Genomic DNA, 23,588 nt, shown 5'->3' on the forward strand with positions numbered 1-23,588 from the left:
ACACACTCGCACACACACGCACACAAATGCAAACACATATAATTAAAGTCAGCAGCTCACATGGACCTAGGGGCAAAATGGAGACAGCTTTAAAATAATCAAATCAATCGAGTCCAGCTAAAATCCCTACTCTGAATGGGGAGGGACTACAGCCCCGGTGTCAATATATGCCATAACCACAGGGGAGATTTAGAGCAGAGCACAGGACCCTCCCTCTGAAACAAGACAGCTCACTCACTCACTCACTCACTCACTCACTCACTCACTCACTCACACACACACACACACACACACTTCAATTGAATTATTGATAGGCATAATCATGTTTCTTCTCTGCTCCATAGACATCGTGATAGACGAGGTGTTAGGTAATGAGATGCTGTTAAATTAAGAATACCACATTCTATGTCAGCAGACATTCTGCTCCCTTCTAGAGTTTTCTCCTGATTCTGACAGTCAACATATTGTTTAGGGACTCTTTTAGCAACCAAAGCAGAGTCTGTCTGATCTTGAGGTTGACCCTGATAACTCTAGAACATTATAGCACACTGGGCATAGAGGTAACCCGCTGAAAGACTGTGTCCCTCAGTACAGCCTCTGTTGTATAGCCTCTCTGTACCCTCGTCTTCTCATCAGCATAGTAGACGTGTCTGCGCTGACATCAGCTGCAGAACGCCTGCTGTAGTTTCAGCTGGGCCTCTCCTGGTTGTGTACAGGACATGTAGGTGTGACAACTGTACCTGGACAGACAGGTGGTCGCTATATCTTACAAGAGAAGAAGTGGAGTTGTCAGCTACAGATCTAGAGATTAGGACTTTCCCAACCAGACTGTTCTGTACAGCCCATTGTCAGCAGAGGGAGAGTTTAACCAAGGAGCTTACCCAGGACTGGATCAGACTGACCCAATAACACAGTCCCATCCCATTTACCTTGCCAAAACAAGCCAGCCAGGTACACTACCTCTGGCCAGAATATACAGAGAAAACACCACTGTTCACCTCTGGCAATGTGCAGGATTGTAGTATTATACAGAGAATATTATAGAATTCTCCTCAAATGATTGAATAACTTTAAAAGTATATGAGAGTTGAATCGGTTTGATTACCGATAGGCTATTAAACTGTCATGTTGTCAGGGCCTTTGTCTTCCTGTGTTGACATACAGGACAGTAAATATGGCGTGCTAACTGGAGTGCTCGGTATGGCAAAGCTTTTAAGTGCTGCATTAATCCGATTATCATAACCTGCATTGTACAGTGGATAGTTGACTAATCTTAATTGGATTTGCCATGGAAGGCCTGAGAATGCTCATCACTCCATAATGATGGTTTAACCCAAAATCCAACCGGAAGCCAGACTGTCTGACATTTCTAAATGTGTGGAAACGCTTGGCTTTGCATAGTGTTACTGTTGTACTGTACAAGCTGCAGCAGGATGAATTAGCATTCTAATCTGCCTGTATACCCACACACAAACATTTGCATCTCTTACCTATTGTTTATATTTACACGACTAGTCATAGGAGTCAGGTAAATATAAACAACAGCGACTTACTGCATTCAGGGGTTATACATTTCAATTACAGTCTAAATTCTATTTTTAACTTCTAAAAATTATAACACAATGTCAGGACTATAATCTAATTTTCAACCTTTATGATTATTTACCTGCCCCAAAAGTGGTAATAAAATGGTCAAATTAGAATGAAAAAGGAGACTGAAACTGTAACTCCAAAGCTCCCCTGTTCTCCCTGTGGTGAGCTCTGTATTAGGTCATTCCCTCTACACCAGCCATGAAATGGCTGCATAATTGAGTTGTACATGGCTGAACCTGATCAGAGATGGTTCACTGGCTGACCCAGACTCCATGCACTAATACTCTATGCACCAATGGCACCTCAGGGCAGTCTAGCACAGCCACAGAGCACAGAGGACCATATTTCTCCCCCCATCCACGCTCTCTATGAGGAAAAGAGAGGGAGAAAACTGCTGATTGCATTCTGATAGATTTTTTGGCCTTTGGCAATGGAATTAAAAAGATTAACAGTTCATTATGAAGTGGGCCACATTGATTAGGACATTGACAGATGGGCAATGACCAGATTCCAAAGGTAACAATTTATACGTCAAGAAAATTGGCACTTAAGTTCTCCCAATATATTTTTCTTTGCCCCTTTTCTTGGCTAACATTTGAAAAAGTGTTTTAAAAGTGCTGTAATTTGACATGGAGTAGATCTAACCGAGTCTAATTCGAGGATGATTAAGGAACAGCAAAGCGGTACTATTAGCTTCCGTAAACGGTATCATTCTCTCACAAGATCCCATATCAATTTAGTGTGTTATCTCTCCTCTAATTTATGGGCTGGAAATACATTACCATACTACATTATAGTATAATTGTACAGTTATACTGTAGCTGAGGATCTCAACCCTAGACGGCTGGTGGCACCGGAATTGGGGAGGACAGGCTCGTAGTATTGGCTGAAATGGATGGAATTGTATCAGACACAAACACATGGTTGATACCTATCACGTTTCAGGTAAAACCCAGATGTAGACAGTGTCGAAGAAACAAAAGTGTATTTCTAAAACAGGGGCAGGCAAACGACAGTCAAAGGCAGGCAGTGGTCAATAACCCAGAGTGGGTGCAAGGGGTCCAGAACGGCAGGCAGTCTCAGGGTCAGGGTCAGGGGTCAATAATCCAGTAAGGTACAGAACGGCAGGCAGTCTCAGGGTCAGGGGTCAATAATCCAGTAAGGTACGGAACGGCAGGCAGTCTCAGGGTCAGGGGTCAATAATCCAGTAAGGTAGAGAACGGCAGGCAGTCTCAGGGTCAGGGCAGGCAGGGGTCAATAATCCAGTAAGGTACAGAACGGCAGGCAGTCTCAGGGTCAGGGGTCAATAATCCAGTAAGGTACGGAACGGCAGGCAGTCTCAGGGTCAGCGGTCAATAATCCAGTAAGGTAGAGAACGGCAGGCAGTCTCAGGGTCAGAGCAGGCAGGGGTCAATAATCCAGTAAGGTAGAGAACGTCAGGCAGTCTCAGGGTCAGGGCAGGCAGAGGTCAATAATCCAGTAAGGTACGGAACGGCAGGCAGTCTCAGGGGCAGGCAGGGGTCAATAATCCAGTAAGGTACGGAACAGCAGGCAGTCTCAGGGTCAGTGTCAGGGGTCAATAATCCAGTAAGGTACAGAACGGCAGGCAGTCTCAGGGTCAGGGGTCAATAATCCAGTAAGGTACAGAACGGCAGGCAGTCTCAGGGTCAGGGCAGGCAAGGGTCAATAATCCAGTAAGGTACGGAACGGCAGGCAGTCTCAGGGTCAGGGCAGGCAGAGGTCAATAATCCAGTAAGGTACAGAACGGCAGGCAGTCTCAGGGTCAGGGAAGGCAGAACGGCCAAAATCGGGAAGGACTAGAAAACAGGAGCAAGATACAGGCAGGAGCAGGGGAACAAACGCTGGTAGGTTTCACAAACAAAACGAACTGGCAACAGACAAACAGAGAACACAGGTATAAATACACAGGGGATAATGGGTAAGATGGGCGACACCTGGAGGGGGGTGGAGACAAGCTCAAAGACAGGTGAAACAGATCAAGGGGTGACAATAGCGTTCCATTCACTCCATTCCAGCCATAATTATGAGTCGTCCTCCCCTCACCAGGCTCCTGTGATCTCAACCACAGGACTAACTAACACAATAGCTAGATAGACATAATAATTGTTAGTCAATAGTCCACACACTGTAATCAGACTGTACAGTCAGTACATTGAGTTTACGTATCAGGAAGTAAGTTGGTGTTGCTGTTCCCTGGCACAGTTTGCTATTATCATCTCTGAGGATAAGGTTCTCTAATGACAGCCTTTACTTTTGATTAATTAGTAATCATTATGAAGCTTTGAATACCAGCATCTCTCTCTGCTCCAGATAGAGCCAGCAGCAGAGGGAGGAGACTAATATGGCCGTGGGCTAACTGGGGCTGGGGCCCGGTCATTAAGGTCAGTGTTAGGGGGACGATGACAGATGGCTTGTTGCTCATAAGGTGCTAACAAACTTTGACACACATAGCTGCCCACTGCCCCCCCACACACCCACCCCAGCTGCATTTCACTGTCCATGCGGTTTAGGATCGAACTCAGTATACTGCCAGTCTCCACATGGCTATAACCTGTGTGTTCCCCTTCATTAGAGTGGTGATGGTCACAGAGGGTGGGTGCGCTGCTGAACCCCCAACCCCTCCAAAACTACCCCCTCAGCACTTAACCCAGGCACAGTGTGAATGTCACGTGCCCCAATGTGGAATCTGCCATGCATGCCGCTTTTATAAGAGGGTCTCATTGTTAGAGGAGGCAGACGTTTGTCACCTGCTGTCAGACCCCCCATTCTGCTTCCAGGGTCGGAATGTTTTCTGATGGGAATTCTGTGGCATGATTCTGTGGGTTCACTGAGTGCTGGATGTTCTCCTCCTGCTGTTTGTTTCTAGTCCACAGACCTAAACCTGCTCTGATATGATTGATAGTGTATTTCAATAGGTGAAACACACTACATATCCTAGTATGTTTTGTAAGACATTTCATGGTACAATATATTTTTTTCTCCAAATTGATAAAACCCAGAATGGCTGATTTCGTTTTTGAAATAGCAAAGTCTAGCATTGCAGTTCGACCCAAACAACCTAATGAATTGTCCTGGTTCTTGTTGTTATTTATTAGTGATCTACTTGATTTAATTGCAGCCTGTTAGCTCAGTGTACAGACTACGTTGGTCATGAAGCTTATGTTTAGTTGTTAGCGGGGAACAAGGCGGTGATGTTTAGGAGAGATCACGCCTCTTGTATGTTGTCGTATCTGTGTCAGCACCCTACACCCCCCTCCTTCCCACAGCCCCCTTCGGGTTCCTGTTTTCTTTTTGTCATTAAATTGTGAAATCTACTTACTGTGTTGTCGGGCTGATCCCACTCAAGCTGCTTAATATCCTTGTAATAGAGTGCGAATACTGCCGGGCAATACATCAGCACCTCATCAGTGTACTTTATTAAATATAGACACCAACAGACAGCTCTTAGTATATTCACTTTACCCTCTGACGTAGACTTCAACACACAAGATAAAGATAGATTGAGCAATCAGGTGGATGCTGAACCCAGGGAGGCAGACAGGCAGGCAGAGTGGGTTTCTGGGAGATTGAGATGGGGGGAGTTTCAGATGGCCAGGCAGGGATGGAGACCAGGAGGGAGACTGAGAGAGAGAGAGGCAGGGAGGGAGAGAGAGGCAGGGAGGTAGAGAGAGGTAGGGATAGCGAGACACCGGTAGGGAGGCAGGCAGGGAGGGAGGGAGGGAGGCAGGGAGGCAGGGTAGGAGAGAGAGAAAGGCAGGCAGGGTAGGAGAGAGAGAAAGGCAGGGAGGGAGAGAGAGAGAAAGGCAGGGAGGGAGAGAGAGGCAGGGATAGAGAGACATAGGTAGGGAGAGAGGCAGGAAAGGAGAGAAAGGCAGGGAGAGAGAGAGAGAGAGGCAGGGAGAGAGAGAAAGGCAGGGAGGGAGAGAGAGAGAGGCAGGGAGGGAGAGAGAAAGAGAGGCAGGGAGGGAGAGAGAGGGAGAGGCAGGGAGGGAGAGAGAGGGAGACACAGGTAGGGAGAGAAGCAGGCAGGGAGGGTGAGAGTGCGTGAGGCAGGGAGAGAGCAAGGCAGGGAGGGAGAGAGAGAGAGGGGCAGGGAGGGAGAGAGAGAGGCAGGGATAGAGAGAGGCAGGTAGGGAGAGAGGCAGGCAAGGAGGCAGGCAGTGAGACTAGGACAGAGACAGGGAGACTGGGAGAGAGGCAGGGAGGCAAGCAGGGAGAGAGACAGCGGGAGAGAAGCAGGGAGGGAGATGGTTAGGAAAGGGGCATCTGCCAGGAACAGAGAAGGGGGAGTATTTGGTTTTGTTACAATGCTACAAATTGTTACAATTTTAAATGAGCAGTTACCGGCAAGCCAAGCATCAAATCTGTCTGAATGCATTTTAAATGTTGATGTAAGATGACGTACAAAAGGCTCAACATCAGCACGGTTTCAATAGTATTACTAATTTGCAGTGAGGAAGTCTTTCAGAGAGCTGATGATTTGCCTTTAGACATTGTCAACTAGGCATTAGCTGTCCCTCCCTCATTAAGGCGTGTTGCTGGTTGGCAGCAGAGATAAATGATGTGTAATTATGTGAATGATTAAAGTCAGAATCCTCCTGGTCTTTGGGCTAAACAGAGATATATAACACCAAACGAGGGCTGTGGGACTCTTGAGACGGCTAAATACTCCCGAGCCGGGGTCACAGGGTCGGGGGGGTGCAGATTAAGACAAGGGGATTACTGTATTTAACGTTATACAACCTCATAACTTTCACAGGCCGCTGGTCAAATCACCCATTCCCAGCTACTTATAATTGGACAATGGTCTGGTGTTCATTTTAAAAGTAGAGATAGCTGGCACTCCTGAAAAGTGGATTACTGAACCATTTAGTCACAAAACAGGATGAAATCTATTAATTATCTGTCATCCAGCTATATGTGACAATCAAATCAAATCAAATTGTATTGATCACATACACATATTTAGCAGGTGTTATTGCGGGTATAGCGAAATGCTTGTGTACCTAGCTCCAATGGTGCAGTAGTATTTAACAATGCAGTAGTATCTAAAAATGATTCACAACAAATCTAGAATAATAGATTTTCCACTGTTGAAATTCAAGATGTACTGAAATGGATATACCACTGAAATTGAAGGTGTACTGAATTGTATCTGTAAAAGCGTTTATGACAAGGTAGTTTGGGTATTGTGTTATGTAATATGTTACAAGTGAAGGCTTGTGGCGGCCTGACTTGAGCTGTGTGCTGTACGTGTGGCTGAGGTTCAGGTCAAATGATTTATGTCAAGCACAGCAATTTATTACCAAGAAGCTATTGATTGGGTCCTCCTGACTCTTTCATGTAAATTCAGGAAGAATCATGGCCAGCAGCCGCAGCTTACACACACACACACGCAGAAACACGCACAAACACACATGGCCAGGCACAAACCACACGGACACACACACTGGCACACACACACGCAGAAACACGCACAAACACACATGGCCAGGCACAAACCACACGGACACACACACTGGCACACACACACGCAGAAACACGCACAAACACACATGGCCAGGCACAAACCACACGGACACACACACTGGCACACACACACGCAGAAACACGCACAAACACACATGGCCAGGCACAAACCACACGGACACACACACTGGCACACACACACAGAAACACGCACAAACACACATGGCCAGGCACAAACCACACGGACACACACACTGGCACACACACACGCAGAAACACGCACAAACACACATGGCCAGGCACAAACCACACGGACACACACACTGGCACACACACACGCAGAAACACGCACAAACACACATGGCCAGGCACAAACCACACGGACACACACACTGGCACACACACACGCAGAAACACGCACAAACACACATGGCCAGGCACAAACCACACGGACACACACACTGGCACACACACACACACACACAAGCTTGCACACGCACATTCCAACCAAAATGACCAGACAGCTTTGCATCTGCTCCAGTCTGTTTGTATCAAACAGATGTATTTAATCAACCTTAAAACAGTACTGTATAACTGATCAGGAGCACATATCATACACATTACAGCTTCTTGCAATAAACACTAAATGTGGTTTAAAAAAATAAGAATGTATCTGTCTCTGAAATAAAAGTAGTAGATTTGGGGATGTTTTAAAAGAGAAATGTTTTTGAAATAAAAGCTTTGATTTAGGTAGATGAGCAGTCAGTTTAGTACAGTGCTGAATAAGATGAGCTGAACCTCTGGGGCTCTTTTAAGGGCAGTATTGCTCAAAGTAGAATGCAGGCACTTGACTGGCTGAGGTGAGAATGCCGTTGGGCAAAATTATTCAGGGATCGCTTGTCCTTCTGATAGCCAGCCATGATATACTGTACACTACATGACCAAAAGTATGTGGACACCTGCTAGTCGAGCATCTCATTCCAAAATCATGGGCATTAATGTGGAGTTGGTCCCCCCTTTGCTGCTATAACAGCCTCCACTCTTCTGGGAAGACTTTCCACTAGAGGTTGGAACATTGCTGCTGGGACTTGCTTCCATTCAGCCACAAGCGCATTAGTGACGTCGGGCACTGCTGTTGGGAGCGCCTGGCTTGCAGTCGGTGTTCCAATTCATCCCAAAGTTGTTTGATGGGGTTGAGGTCAGGGCTCTGTGTAGGCCAGTCAAGTTCTTCCACACCAATCTCGACAAACCATTTCTGTATGGACCTTGCTTTGTGCACAGGGGCATTGGCATGTTGAAACAGGAAAGGACCTTCCCCAAACTGTTGCCACAAAGTTGGAAGCAAAGAATTGTCTAGAATGTCATTGTAGTTAAGTTAAGATTTCCCTTCACTGTAACTAAGGGGCCTAGCCCAACTCATGAAAAACAGCCCCAGACCATAATTCCTCCTCCACTATGCATTGGGGCAGGTAGTGTTCTCCTGGCATCTGCCAAACCCAGATTTGTCTGTGTGAAGCGTGATTCATCACCACAGAGAACACTTTTACACGGCTCCAGAGACCAATGGTGGCGAGCTTTACACCACTTCAGCCGACTTTTGGCATTGTGCATGGTGATCTTAGGCTTGTATGTGGCTGCTCGGCCATGGAAACCCATTTCATGAAGCTCCTGACGAACAGTTATTGTGCTGACGATGCTTCCAGAGGCAGTTTGGAACTCGGTAGGGAGTGGTGCAACTGAGGACAGACGTTCTTTACGGCCTAAGCGCTTCAGCACTCACGGTTGAGCCGTTGTTGCTCCTATGACGGTGCCACGTTGAAAGTCACAGTTCTTCAGTAAGGCCATTCTACTGCCAATGTTAATTTATGGATATTGCATGGCTGTGTGCTCGATTTTATACACCTGTCAGCAACAGGTGTGGCTGAAATTGCCAAATCCACTAATTTGAAGGGGTGTCCACATACCTTCATATACAGTTGAAGTCGGAAGTTTACATACACTTAGGTTGGAGTCATTAAAACTCGTTTTTCAACCACTCCACAAATTTCTTGTTAACAAACTATAGTTTTAGCAAGTCAGTTAGGACATCTACTTTGTGCGTGACACAAGTAATTTTTCCAACAATTGTTTACAGACAGATTATTTCACTTATAATTCTCAATTCCAGGTGGTCAGAAGTTTACATACACTAAGTTGACTGTGCCTTTAAACAGCTTGGAAAATTCCATAAAATGATGTCATGGCTTTAGAAGCTTCTGTTTGGCTAATTGGCTTCATGACTCAATTGGAGGTGTACTTGTGGATGTATTTCAAGGCATACCTTCAAACTCAGTGCCTCTTTGCTTGACATCATGGGAAAATCAAAAGAAATCAGCCAAGATCTCAGAGAAAATTGTAGACCTCTGGTTGATCCCTGGGAGCAAGTCTGGTTCATCCCTGGGAGCAATTTCCAAATGCCTGAAGGTACCACGTTCATCTGTATAAACAATAGTATGCAAGTATAAACACCATGGAACAACGCAGCCGTAATACCGCTCAGGAAGAAGACGCATTCTGTCTCCTAGAGATGAGCGTACTTTGGTGCGAAAAGTCCAAATCAATCCCGGAACAACAGCAAAGGATCCTGTGAAGATGCTGGAGGAAACCGGTACAAAAGTATCTATATCCAGAGGAAAACAAGTCCTATATCGAGATAACCTGAAAGGCCACTCAGCAAGGAAGAAGCCACTGCTCCACAACCGCCATAAAAAAGCCAGACTGTGGTTTGCAACTGCACATGGGGACAAAGATCATATTTTTGGAGAAATGTCCTCTGGTCTGATGAAACAAAAATAGAACTGTTTGGCCATAATGACCATTGGTTTTTTGGAGGAAAAAAGGGGCAAGCTTGCAAGCCGAAGACACCATCCCAACCGTGAAGCATGGGGGTGACAGCATCATGTTGTGGGGGTGCTTTGCTGCAGGAGGGACTGGTGCACTTCACAAAATAGATGGCATCACGAGGATGGAAAATTATATGGATATATTGAAGCAACATCTCAAGACATCAGTTACAGCTTGGTTGCAAATGGGTCTTCCAAATTAACAATGACTCCAAGTATACTTCCAAAGTTGTGGCAAAATGGCTTAAGGACAACAAAGTCAAGGTATTGGAGTGGCCATCACAAAGCTCTGACCTCAATCCCATAGAAAATTTGTGGGCAGAACTGAAAAAGCGTGGAGGCAAGGAGGCCTACAAACCTGACTCAGTTACACCAGCTCTGTCAGGAGGAATGGGCCAAAATTCACCCAACTTATTGTGGGAAGCTTGTGGAAGGCTACCTAAACAATTTAAAGGCAATGCTACCAAATACTATTTGAGTGTATGTAAATTTATGACCCAATGGGAATGTGAGGAAAGATATAAAAGCTGAAATAAATCATTCTCTCTACTATTATTCTGACATTTCACATTCTTAATATAAAGTAGTGATCCTAACTGACCTAAGACAGGGAATTTTTACTAGGATGAAATGTCAGGAATTGTGAAAAACAGAGTTTAAATGTACTTGTCTCAGGTGTATGTATGTAAACTTCCGACTTCAACTGTATATAGTGTAGCAGCCCCTGTCTAGCGAGAATGACTCTCTCTTTTCCCCCTATCGCTTTCTCTCTCTCTCTCTCTCTCTCTCTCTCTCTCTCTCTCTCTCTCTCTGTCTCTCTCTCTCCCTGTATCTCTATATATCTCTCTGTGTTTCTCTTCCTCTCTGTTCTCCTTATCTCTCACTTCCTCTTTATCTTCTCCCTATCTCTCTCTTTCATTCCCTCCACCCCTTTCACTCTCTCTTTCCGTCTCCCTCCCTCGCTTCATCTCTCTCTCTCTCTATCCCTCTCTCTCGCTCTCTCTGTCTGTTCAGTAGTCTGATTGAGGATGAAATACGAGGGGGCTGCAGCTGGAGGGGGCCACCATGCCTCGTAATTACTTCTCTTTTTATGACCCGTGCTAATGGCCCTCGGGGAGAGGGAAACAATAATAAATTAATAGAATATGAACTCCCGCTCAACAGAAATATCCAGCATTTCATTTTGGGCCGTCCTCTGCTCTGGCAGATGAAATGGCACCCTGATTAAACTGACGAGGGGTGGACCCAGAGGCAGCCAGCACTGGTGTGGCCTGCCTGGTCTGCCACCATCTCACTCCCCTCCCTCGGTGAAGGGGTCTGTCGGAGATAAGGAGGATGGGGATTTTGTCTCTCCCCAATTGGCTTTTTACAGTTGTATCCAGAATAACAAGCTAAGAATCCGAAGATGAAGTTAAATATATTTCTACATGTGTGCATGTATAGGATTCTCACCTTAGAGGACAGAGGTAAGAGACTGCAACAGGGCTGTTTGGACAGGGATATTGTTGTATTTAAATCCAGTATAGGTAAGTCAGGGAGCAGAGCAGGAAAAGCTGAGGGAAATCATCTGTCAAAGAAAACATTTATTCCTGTGTTATAACTTTCATATGTGTATTATACAAAATATTGCAGTGAAATCCAATTCGAGATTTGCCTAAATCAACCAGAGAGACCAGCCAAGCTTGTCAATGTTTTCGAACCCATTTCAAGTGGCTATGTTTATTGTAAACACAAACAAAACTGGTGTAATTTTATACTGTGCCTAGCCAGGGACAGGGATCATTGAGAGAACCAGCTGAAGCATGAAGTGAATTAGTCTACTGTTGAACCCAGTCATGGTCTTCAGTGTCTGGTTAAGAGGCGAGGAAGAGAGCATGTTCCCTGTCCACAGCCACCACATGTTTGTCTGTCTCCCTCTGAAATCGCAGGGACCGAGAGAGCCCCCCCCCCCCCCCCCCCCCACATGACTGTGATTGTGTGGTAGTATGGACCACAGTAGTATGCTATGTCAACATTACATTTCTCCTGAGGACTGCTTGTCCACATGTAATGAGGAGGTATATTGTGGTTAAACTGTGATACAGTAGAGATGATTCACTGTAACCTACTGTGTGTTGAAGTTCCATTGTGTTTACTGGATAAAATAAATATACTGTCATGTAATGTCATTTTTAAATTGATAATGTAGATGCCTTTAAAACACAATCGTCCCCTAACATCACAATACCGTATATGAAATGAACAACAGAGATTTCAGAAATGTTGTTATTGCCCTCTGCTATTTTAGCCTACTTACCCAGGGTAGCCTTGTGGAAAAGGGCCTTCAACCACACAGACAGGTCTCTAAGTTTTGGTCAATATTGTGCCGTGTTTCCTAAACCCCACCAAGGCAGTGGTGTGGAAATTAAGATGTAAATATTGATATTTCATTAGAGGAAATCACCCACTCCGACAGCACTTAACCGGGCTGCCTTCACAGCATGGCGGCCAGAGCGCTGTGTGACCTATGGAGTCTGGAAGTCACTTCATTACTCGATTAAATTGAGTGGAAAACGGCAAGTCAACGACACAAGATCCCATTTGGAGCCATAATTTAGGCCCTGAAGAGAGGCAGAGCAGGGGGAAAACCCCTCCTCTCCATCTCACAACACCGGATTCAATTCAAGGACTTTTAGCGTCAAACGTAATTGCAGGCTGCTGTGTTCAGTGTGTGCATATTGCTGAGAGGTGTCTGGTATAACAGAGGGATTTTGCATTCTCTTGTACAAATCTAGAACAAGTGCTTTCTATGTGCTGTCACATTGAGGGCAAGGTGTTCCGGTTGAGTGCTCCTTGGCATTAAAAGGGTGCACAAAGCCTAGGCTGTGATTGCATGCCAACCTGACGCAGAAATCAGGCTGTACCTTGTCTACACTTGCATGACAATTTCCTTGCGGCCAGTCCAGATTATCTCGCTAATGGCACGGTACGGCTTTTCCAGTGCTGACAGGGACATTTCACAGCAAAGGATTTAAAATTCAAAAGGCACTCGCTCATCTGAGCTATCTTTGTTGCAGGTGAATGGTAACAATTGAATAAGATGAGAAAAATTAAGAAACCGGCACACTGCTCTTTATTTAGCTTTACGTATCGGCCTGAAGGCCTTCGTCAGAGCTTTAAAAAGGATTTAAAATGCATTTTGATGTATAGTAGCACAGGCACCTGCACTAAGGCACTCATGGCTTCCTCCTACAATTATATTAGTATGTGCCTCCTAGCAGTTTTGGCTAGTGTCTGTATTGTGCTGGTCCTGTCTGTGGTTCACAGACCCCCTGGTCACCCGGGTGGGGTGGACCTGCCCTGCCTGTGCTGGGCCCTGCACCTGTCTCTGTTTGATCAGACCCTCCATTCGACTAACTATTGATTCCCCTTCACATTGTGAAGGCCCTCACATTCCGATCGCAATCTGTTAATGAATGTATCCTCCAGCTCTTCCCTCCTGTGGTCATCACTACGATAAGGGAAATGAAACTCTCCGCTACCCCCTTTTCTCTCTCTTTCCCTCGCTACCTTTTTCTTTCTGTTTCTACCCTCTTCAGTGTATCTCTCTCTCTGTGTGTGTGTGTCAATACTGTAATCTATCGCCTCCTAATAACCTGGGAGCAGATAGTATTGCAACAGCAAACTTGTAAAAGCAATCATTTTAATCAGGCGACGGGCTAATATGCTGTCAGAATGGGGGCGCCCGTGGGAACGCTAGACCAGGACAGGAGGTAAGGAGAGGGATGCTCCAAGTAGTAGGGGAAAAGGGTAGTACGGGGGAAAGGGTAGTACGGGGAAAGGGTAGTACGGGGAAAGGGTAGTACGGGGAAAGGGTAGTACGAGGAAAGGGTAGTACGGGGAAAGGGTAGTACGAGGAAAGGGTAGTACGGGGAAAGGGTAGTACGGGGAAAGGGTAGTACGGGGGAAAGGGTAGTACGGGGAAAGGGTAGTACGGGGAAAGGGTAGTACGGGGAAAGGGTAGTACGGGGGAAAGGGTAGTACGGGGAAAGGGTAGTACGGGGAAAGGGTAGTACGGGGAAAGGGTAGTACGAGGAAAGGGTAGTACGGGGAAAGGGTAGTACGAGGAAAGGGTAGAACGGGGAAAGGGTAGTACGGGGAAAGGGTAGTACGGGGAAAGGGTTGTACGGGGAAAGGGTAGTACGGGGGAAAGGGTAGTACGGGGAAAGGGTAGTACGGGGAAAGGGTAGTACGGGGAAAGGGTAGTACGAGGAAAGGGTAGTACGGGGGAAAGGGTAGTAAGGGGAAAGGGTAGTACGAGGAAAGGGTAGTACGGGGGAAAGGGTAGTACGGGGAAAGGGTAGTACGGGGGAAAGGGTAGTACGGGGAAAGGGTAGTACGGGAAAGGGTAGTACGGGGGAAAGGGTAGTACGGGGGAAAGGGTAGTACGGGGGAAAGGGTAGTACGGGGAAAGGGTAGTACGGGGGAAAGGGTAGAACGGGGGAAAGGGTAGAACGGGGGAAAGGGTAGTACGGGGAAAGGGTAGTACGGGGGAAAGGGTAGTACGGGGGAAATGGTAGAACGGGGAAAGGGTAGTACGGGAAAGGGTAGTACGGGGGAAAGGGTAGTACGGGGGAAAGGGTAGTACGGGGAAAGGGTAGAACGGGGGAAAGGGTAGAACGGGGGAAAGGGTAGTACGGGGAAAGGGTAGTACGGGGGAAAGGGTAGTACGGGGGAAAGGGTAGTACGGGGAAAGGGTAGTACGGGGGAAAGGGTAGTACGGGGAAAGGGTAGTACGGGGGAAAGGGTAGTACGGGGGAAAGGGTAGTACGGGGAAAGGGTAGTACGGGGAAAGGGTAGTACGGGGGAAAGGGTAGTACGGGGGAAATGGTAGTACGGGGAAAGGGTAGTACGGGGGAAAGGGTAGTACGGGGGAAAGGGTAGTACGGGGAAAGGGTAGTACGGGGGAAAGGGTAGTACGGGGAAAGGGTAGTACGAGGAAAGGGTAGTACGGGGGAAATGGTAGAACGGGGAAAGGGGGATGAAATGGCTATCTGTTCCTTCTAACCAGATTCCCTTTCCTCCTTTTCATTTGTCTGAATTCTCTCACCTCATCTTCAGAGGATTTGTGGGGATGGTTGTTTTTAAAAGGTTTAATTCTATCCATATGTACAGCAGCCTGTGTGGTTGAAGGGGGAAATGACAATAGTTTTATATGACCCAGACCATTTCAGCTCATCCAGTTGATGTTTGTCAGGAACGGGGACAGGATTTAAGCCTTTAGGGCTGTGTTGACCCACGCGACCCCTCGCTGTGTGAGTGTGTGCACACACTCGTGTGTGTCTGTTAGTGTGAGTGTGTATGCATGCCTGCGTGTAGCATGCATGAGTGTGTTGTGTGTGTGTTTTTATCAACTCACCCAGCGTGGTACTGAGTGTGTGTCACGTCCTCGACCCCTCCAATGAGGATCTGTCTCAGTGCTAATCCCACCAATAGCAGTGTGACAGGAAACAAGGGCTGACCAGACGGCTTTGTGTCTCAAAGACCTTTGCACCGATTTACTGTCTTCACTTACAGTAAAGCCCACTGGAGTGCTGTGACAACCGTTTCAGAGAGGACCTTCCAGAGTGCATTTAAAATTAAACACCTCTGCTGCTAACATACCGTGGCATGTACTCTAGTCAGTCGGGGTTGAGACTTTGAACTCATGTTTGGGTTACTGATCAGATCTGTCCACGAGAAAGACCTTGAAGGTGGACAGTACATGTTTGTCTTCATAGTGTTTTCATTAAAACAATCAGGGTGGTAATGTTCATTTAATTGTTCACCCTTAACTAGTTCACCCCATTTAATAGTTTACCGATGATAATTGCATTGATCATCAACAAAGAGAAAATATAAAGAGCCTATTAGAGTATTTTCACTGTTTTCTATTTCATCTTGAGGGCAGAGCATGAGCTGGAAACACCCACACTCACACACACAAACAAACAAATATATTTTAAGTGTCTGCATTGTAGTGCAGAAAACTGCAGGTGAGAGATTCTCAGAGTGTTTTCCTCTGTCTCCCCAGGCTTCTCCACGCTGTCGCTGGGAGACCAGATGAGTCTACTGCAGAGCGCCTGGATGGAGATCCTGATCCTGAGCATCGTGTTCCGCTCGCTGCCCTACGAGGACGAGCTGGTGTATGCAGAGGACTACATCATGGACGAAGAACACTCGCGGCTCACGGGCCTGCTCGACCTCTACGTGTCCATCCTGCAGCTCGTACGCAAGTACAAGAAGCTGAAGGTGGAGAAGGAGGAGTTTGTCACCCTCAAGGCCATCGCTCTCGCCAACTCAGGTAGGACAATATACACCGACTCCGTATGTAGCATAAATAAGACGGCAGTCAGTGATAATAGGTGAATATTTGGATATTTTATTCTTTACAAGGTTTTTTTATTTATGCAATATGATGAGAACAATCAATCTAAAAATCAATCAAATTTATTATTTAAGGTAATATTGTATTTTTGCTGAAAATGTATGTTTTGAAGAGTCTGATTTTTCAGTATTTTATGGACAATATGATATTGTAAAATGGGCAATCACAAGCAATATATCCATGTGGACAAAAATAATACTTTTTGGACTTTTTAACTTTTTGTTGTAATTTTATGAATTAAGCTAGTATTTATACATTTTAGGACACATTTCATTCATCTCATAAACTGTCATATACTGTATCAAATCTCGAGCTAGAGTTCATTTCAAATGAACAAACTATTACTATAGTGCCAGTGACACAAAAATATAAAATTTGTTAGGAATATTTTTAAACACTCATTAATTTGCCAAAACCAAAACATTTTCCATTTATATTGCACAAATGTAGAAAACTGTTTCAAATGTTATATTGGAATATTATCTTATTATCTTATTCATAATAACAACTGTTCATAATTTATGATGGTTAAGTCTCCATAACAGTAGCTGCAGGGCACGCCAACCATGGGAGATAAATTTAGCATTTCATTAGGAGCACAGGGCCTGTCAATACAATGTGTTAAGTCGAATGGAATGAGTATCAGGGAGTGATGGGGCTTGTTTGTTCCAATGCGAAGACGGTACACTCGTATCGACAGGCTGCTTTTGAGTAGGCAGGGCCTGTCCCTCTCTGATCAATGCCTGGCTGGGCCACGGGCACACTTTCTCTTCTTTTGTCTGGCTGAAAAATGAAAACGCTGACGGTGGGCTTTGCTTTGCTTTGCTTTCAGACAACAGAGCTTTGTTGGGGGGTGGGTGCGGGTGAGGGAGGGAGGGAGGGAGGCCGGGTGTCGGGGTAGGGAGGAGGCGTCCGGAACGTTTGAACAAGGTCTCTGTGAGATCACTCTCCCGGGAGCCCCTCTGTCTGACAGCTGTGAAAATTCATAGCGATTGATTTTGTAATTAGCAGTTTATCAATCGGATCGACTTGGGCTCTCTGATGGATTGCAAGGAAATTGTTTCTTCAAAGTAGTTTTTTTAAGCCTATCCCCTCCTCCATAGCCTACATGCTGCATGCTCTCCCTCGCTCTCTCTCTCTCCATATCTCCATCTCGCTCTCTCTCTGTATCTCCATCTCCCCCTCTCTGTCTCTCTCGCTCCATATCTCCCTCTCTCTGCCTCTCTCTGTATCTCCATCTCCCTCTCTCTGTCTCTCTCGCTCCATATCTCCCTCTCTCTGTCTCTCTCGCTCCATATCTCCATCTCCTTCTCCCTCTCTGTCTCTCTCGCTCCATATCTCCCTCTCTCTGTCTCTCTCTCTCCATATCTCCAGCTCCTTCTTCCTCTCTGTCTCTCTCGCTCCATATCTCCCTCTCTCTGTCTCTCTCTCTCCATATCTCCATCTCCTTCTCCCTCTCTGTCTCTCTCTCCATATCTCCAACTCCTTCTCCCTCTCTGTCTCTCTCTCCATATCTCCAACTCCTTCTCCCTCTCTGTCTCTCTCTCCATATCTCCATCTCTCTCTTTGTCTATTGCTCTCTTTTCTTTCTCATCTGGTCTCTAGCTCTTTCTTTCATTCCTTCCTTCTTGCCTGCACTTCACCCCGAGACCTTTGTCCACTGCTCACTCATTCTTGGCATTAGATGAGTTTAATGGCACACATATACTCACTTATGTTTTTGATACGTTTATTGGTTGTATTATTTTATCACAGTAATTCAAATGCATTTAATTGCTAATAATTTGTCTGGGCATTGACTTGTACATATTACCTAATATGCTGTTTATCTTTGACTAATCCTGTACGAAGCAAAGAGGAGATACGATACTCTCTGACTTCCTGGTGAATTTCCCTTTTGTTCTTCTATTCTGTCCCCCCCCCCCCCCCCCCCATCTGCTCATATCCCCCCACCCCCCCTGCTCAACTGCTCATTCACTTTCCAAAACGACCTACTTCATTTTACCGCTGTGGATTGGAAAGCGTCAGGGTGAGAAATGTCTCAAGGTCTTGGGAATATAGTTGTTCCAGTCAATGAATTTGGGACGAAGTCTGAAATCTGTTTTGCCTTTTATTGTCCCGCGTGGTGAAATATGCACTGCCAAGGTGATATGAGTCAAGCAATGACACACCGTCTCATAAGTGCCAGACACTGGTTAACCACAAGCCCAGTGCATCCTTGAGAAAGAGAGAGAGAGAGAGAGAGAGAGAGAGAGAGAGAGAGAGAGAGAGAGAGAATATGAAAAGGGAGTGTTACAGCATTCTGTACATACCTTAAGAGTATCCTTGAACAATGCAATACACCACAGCACATCAGACAGGGAGAGACTGCAATGAGTCAGAGAGAGAACCCTCCTCTGAGACTGAAAGGTCAGGGAGGATATGGGCTACAGAGTCAGTATGATACTGTACACATGGTTGTTGTTGATGTAGTTTCACTGTTACAGTAGACCTACAGTACATACATGTAGTTACACTGTTACAGTAGACCTACAGTACATACATGTAGTTACACTGTTACAGTAGACCTACAGTACATACATGTAGTTACACTGTTACAGTAGACCTACAGTACATACATGTAGTTACACTGTTACAGTAGACCTACAGTACATACATGTAGTTACACTGTTACAGTAGACCTACAGTACATACATGTAGTTACACTAGTTCAATTGGAGTTAATATAATTTGTTTCGTTTGATCAATCATCAGTCAAAATATGGTTTCCAGCAAGCTAAAGCACTAACATTCCAGTGATTATTTAATCAAATGTACAATAGTGTTTACTTTCATTCCACTCATTTGTTGTTCCACATGTGTCTGTGAGAGAAGAGGGAGGAAATGAATGAAAATGTGAAGGAAGTATTATTTCTTTATTGAAGCTAGTTTACACCATCCAATTCCCTGATGGAGTGTTTATAAGAAAACAATCTATTCCGGAGCTGTCTTTTGGAACAGTGAGGTGTTTAATATGTATTAATTCACTGGGGGTTGGCTGCTATTCATTCCATTGTGTGCTGCAGGAGACTGCTGCATTATATGGATTTTCAGTCTCGTTGGTCAAAGGCCATACGAAAATCAAACCAAGGCCACCTGGCAAAACAAAATACATGAAGCTTTGTGTTTTTCTTTACGTTCTACTGTTTATCTTGTCGCAGTGTGAATTATGCCGATAACGTGTCTAATAGCTGATCACTAGATCACTAGTACACACCCAGCCATGTTTTACCTTAGCAAAAATGGAATTCCTGCTGTGTTCATCAGCCTCGTTCAGCTCTCATTGCATTGGAAATGTGCACTGTATTCTGCAAAGTGTTGATGTGTTACTATTTACAGAACTATTTTACATTGCAATAAATCAAGCACTGGTTTGTGTTGTCATTGTATCTCTGAAGATGTTAACATGACTCATGTTGAAGAGCCCCCTCTCACTGACCGTTTCTTTCCCTCTCCTCTCCAGACTCCATGCATATAGAGGACGTGGAGGCAGTGCAGAAGCTCCAGGATGCGCTCCATGAGGCCCTGCAGGACTATGAGAGCAGCCAGCATCAGGAGGACCCCCGGCGGGCAGGCAAGCTGCTCATGACCCTGCCCCTGCTGCGTCAGACTGCCACCAAGGCCGTGCAGCACTTTTACAGCATCAAGGTTCAGGGCAAGGTGCCCATGCACAAACTCTTCCTGGAGATGCTGGAAGCCAAGGTCTGATGGAGGAGCAGGTGATGCAGACAGAAGGACATGGAGAGAGGGGACTCAGGACAGGAGAGGAACACCCTGCTGACTGTGACAGGAGACTGTGACCGACCTGTGACTGTGACTGACCTCTCTCGCGCTTTGCCCCCCCCCCCCCCCCTCCAACCCAAGACATTTAAAAAAAAATACAAAAAAATAAAGAAGAACAAATGCAAAACTTGGTTAAAAGTATAAATGTAAAATGATGCAGATTAATTTAAAATATATTAGAAATACTATGTACAGTAATAATTTTGTTTTGTTTATGGTCTGTGGTCATACTGTATGTGAAGGATCTCCCCCTCTCTATATCTTCAGAAGGAATAATTGCAGGCTCTTAATTAACATGGTTTTATTTCTAGTCAGAATATACAGTTGAGTCAACCACTATGACTCACTTGTTAGACAGTTGTTTCACCTCCTGGACTTGACCAGGACATGTATATATTTATTAATAATGATTGACTGAGTGAACAGTTATGTCTGGTGAAGCCGACGGCCATTTTCTCTCTTTCTCCTTTTTTGGAAAAAAAATGAAAAGAAAGAAAGAACAGAAAGTGTTACCTAAATGTGAGCTCTACTGATCTAAATGTCCTTGAATATACCTCTTCAGAGCAGTGAGCTGTGTGATGTGGATTGGTCTCAGACAGGAAGAAGATAAACTGGTCACATGACATGTTTAACCAAACTAGCATAGCCAGGTAGTCAGTCGTCTTATTCTGTAGTAACTCAGCAATAAAGGGAGCCGTGCCGTGGACAAGTCATGTTAAACCTCCTATATCATCAGCTTCACTACGCTGCTCTGTCTGTCTGTCTGTCTGTCTGTCTGTCTGTCGCTAGAAGACCATGCCCTCCCATTTGTGTGTGAGTGTGAGTGTGTGTCCTGGCAATGGACACACCACTCACCTGTTGCACTGTAGCGTTTCTCCTCTGTAAACCCCACATTTGGTGATTGTTCAAGCCAATGGAAATTGCCTCTTGGCAACTGAGTGAATGACCTCATCTGGGCAGGGTGAAAGATGATGAGTGGGTTTGGGGCGGGGGTATCAAAGGATTACTGCCGAGTGGCAGAAGTCCAGAAGATTCCATGTTCAAACAATCAGAGGCCCATGTGTCAAATGCTCTATTTTGGGTCCTTTAAGGCTGTGGCAGAGTCCTCCCACACAGGGAGCAAGGTGTCCAGCATCTGCTGCCTGTCTTTTTATAGCTGGGACTGTCTTTATGGAGCTACAGCCAAACTGAGGTGAATGGCAGGTGCAGTGATGTGTTGGTAGCTAGAGCTTCACGCTGACTGGGGGTATTTTTAACCCAGAAGGAGGTTATTGCTGTAGCTGCCTGCCTGCTATCTACTGTTCAGCTCTGCCTCCCTCCAGGAGTACAGTAGACACGTGGAACGCTGCTTGACCCCATGTTGACACAGTAGCTGTGTTGTAACACCTCTCAACAGACCAGGAGACAGACAGGCATCCTTAAAGACAGCAAATCGCTCCCCAAGGTGCTCCTCTTGTGAGAAGCCATGCAGGCTATAAAGTGTCAGCATGTTTCAAAGGGTAGCACCAGTCCCATGGTGTGTCTGAACAAGGTGTGATCTCGGTGGGAAAGTGACGAGAGGGCCTCCATGCTCCCAGTGTGTAGGTAGGTCGACCTCCATGGTGCATGCTGGGCCCTGTAGTTCAGTACTGTAGACTCATGCTGTTCTTGTTCTGCATGGGAGAGAATGTGATGGGAGGGGGATGATTATACTACTGACGTGGTTAATGTGATGTGATACATGTTGGTGCTGTCACAATATGAAACTGTGATCAAAGGAATCCCTGACATTGTAGACGGGATGGTTGCTACTCTGCTTGTGATATCATTGACCAGTGTTAATCCTGCAGCACCCTATTTTACTGCAGCCTGATTGGTCACTTAATGGAGGATGACTACACACCCCAACACCTAATAATCCCAATTTGAACTAGCCGCTGTCTACTTAACAGGCTCCACTTTAGGGGGTGACCATGTAACTTAAACTATTTTACTGTTGTGCAATACAACGGGGACCAATTCTGACTGAAACCATGCTGTAAGCATGCTTTTACCAAGATTTTGGACAATTGGATTAATATTTCAATATTATTACAAATTATTCTTATCAAAAATAACTATCAGAACTACATTTTCATTGCTCTACTGTAAAATACAAGCGTTTGTATGGACAAGTACAGATGAAATAGATCAGACAGTTAAGCAGAAAAACTTTACAACAAGCTTTTTGTAGTGATCCAAAATTCACACCCAATACAATGCAACGTAAACTCCAGGCACCTCCCTTCAATGCTTTCAGTTGTATTTAGGCTCCTCTAGAATGAAAATAACAAGTCTTACATTCAAACTGGGTCTATACAGTATATACGGTGTATATATACTGTGTATATATACTGTGTATATGTATATATATATATATATATACAGTATATCAATATATATATATATATATATATATATACAGTATATCAATACCAATGGTTACTGGACAGTATACAGTAGGTTGCCGAGTTACAGCAGTTCAAAATAAAGTACAGCATGCAGCGTCCTGCTGACTACTACCTCATCACTATTGTCGATACTTTCGACTTCAAGATGTATTCTTCATCAGTATCATCATCATCATGGCTGTATTGAAATATACATGAGCCATCCACGTTTCTATCAAAGATTTATTGTCTAGAAATGCCCCTGCCAAGATACACTATACACACAAAAGTATGTGGACATCCCTTCCAATTAGTGGATTTGGCTATTTCAACCACACCCATTGCTGACAGGTGTATAAAATTGAGCACACAGCCATGCAATCTCCATAAACAAACATTGACAGTAGAATGGCCTTACTGAAGAGCTCAGTGTCTTTCAACGTGGCACCGTTATTGGATGCCACCTTTCCAACAAGTCACATTTCTGCCCTGCTAGAGCTGCCCCGGTCAAATGTAAGTGCTGTTATTGTGAAGTGGAAACGTCTAGGAGCAACATTGGCTCAGCCGCGAAATGGTAGGCCACACAAGCTCACAGAATGGGACCGCGAAGTGCTGAAGCACATAGTGCATAAAAATCACTACCAAGTTCCAAACTGCCTCTGGAAGCAAGTCAGCACAAGAACTGTTCGTCAGGAGCTTCATGAAATGGGTTTCCATGGCTGAGCAGCCGCACACAAGCCTAAGATCACCATGCTCAATGCCAAGTGTCGGCTGGACTGGTGTAAAGTTCGCCACCATTGGTCTCCGGACAGGTGTACACACATTCTCTGGAGTGATGAATCACACTTCACCATCTGGCAGTCCAATGGACGATTCTGGGTTTGGCGGATGCCAGGAGAATGCTACCTGCCCCAATGCATAATAGTCTGGGGCTGTTTTTCATGGTTCGGGCTACAGTAGGCCCCTTAGTTCCAGTGAAGGGAAAGC

The 23,588-nt window shown here is 45.4% G+C and overlaps 1 protein-coding gene across 7 annotated transcripts in view; it reads left to right on the forward strand.

Annotated features, from left to right (window-relative positions):
* Nucleotides 1–22,347, forward strand: part of LOC110497924 (steroid hormone receptor ERR2) — a 57,415-nt gene extending 35,068 nt beyond the window's left edge. For all 7 annotated transcript variants that reach the window (XM_036954878.1, XM_036954877.1, XM_036954875.1 and 4 more), the window contains 2 exons: nucleotides 16,018–16,287; nucleotides 19,874–22,347. In XM_036954878.1, the coding sequence (XP_036810773.1) occupies nucleotides 16,018–16,287; nucleotides 19,874–20,118 (515 nt within the window). In that variant the 3' untranslated portion in view covers nucleotides 20,119–22,347. The remainder of the gene's footprint in view (nucleotides 1–16,017; nucleotides 16,288–19,873) is intronic.
* The last annotated feature ends 1,241 nt before the right edge of the window (nucleotides 22,348–23,588 follow it).

The sequence above is a fragment of the Oncorhynchus mykiss genome, chromosome 19 (assembly GCF_013265735.2).
Source record: "Oncorhynchus mykiss isolate Arlee chromosome 19, USDA_OmykA_1.1, whole genome shotgun sequence".
Lineage (NCBI taxonomy): Eukaryota > Metazoa > Chordata > Actinopteri > Salmoniformes > Salmonidae > Oncorhynchus > Oncorhynchus mykiss.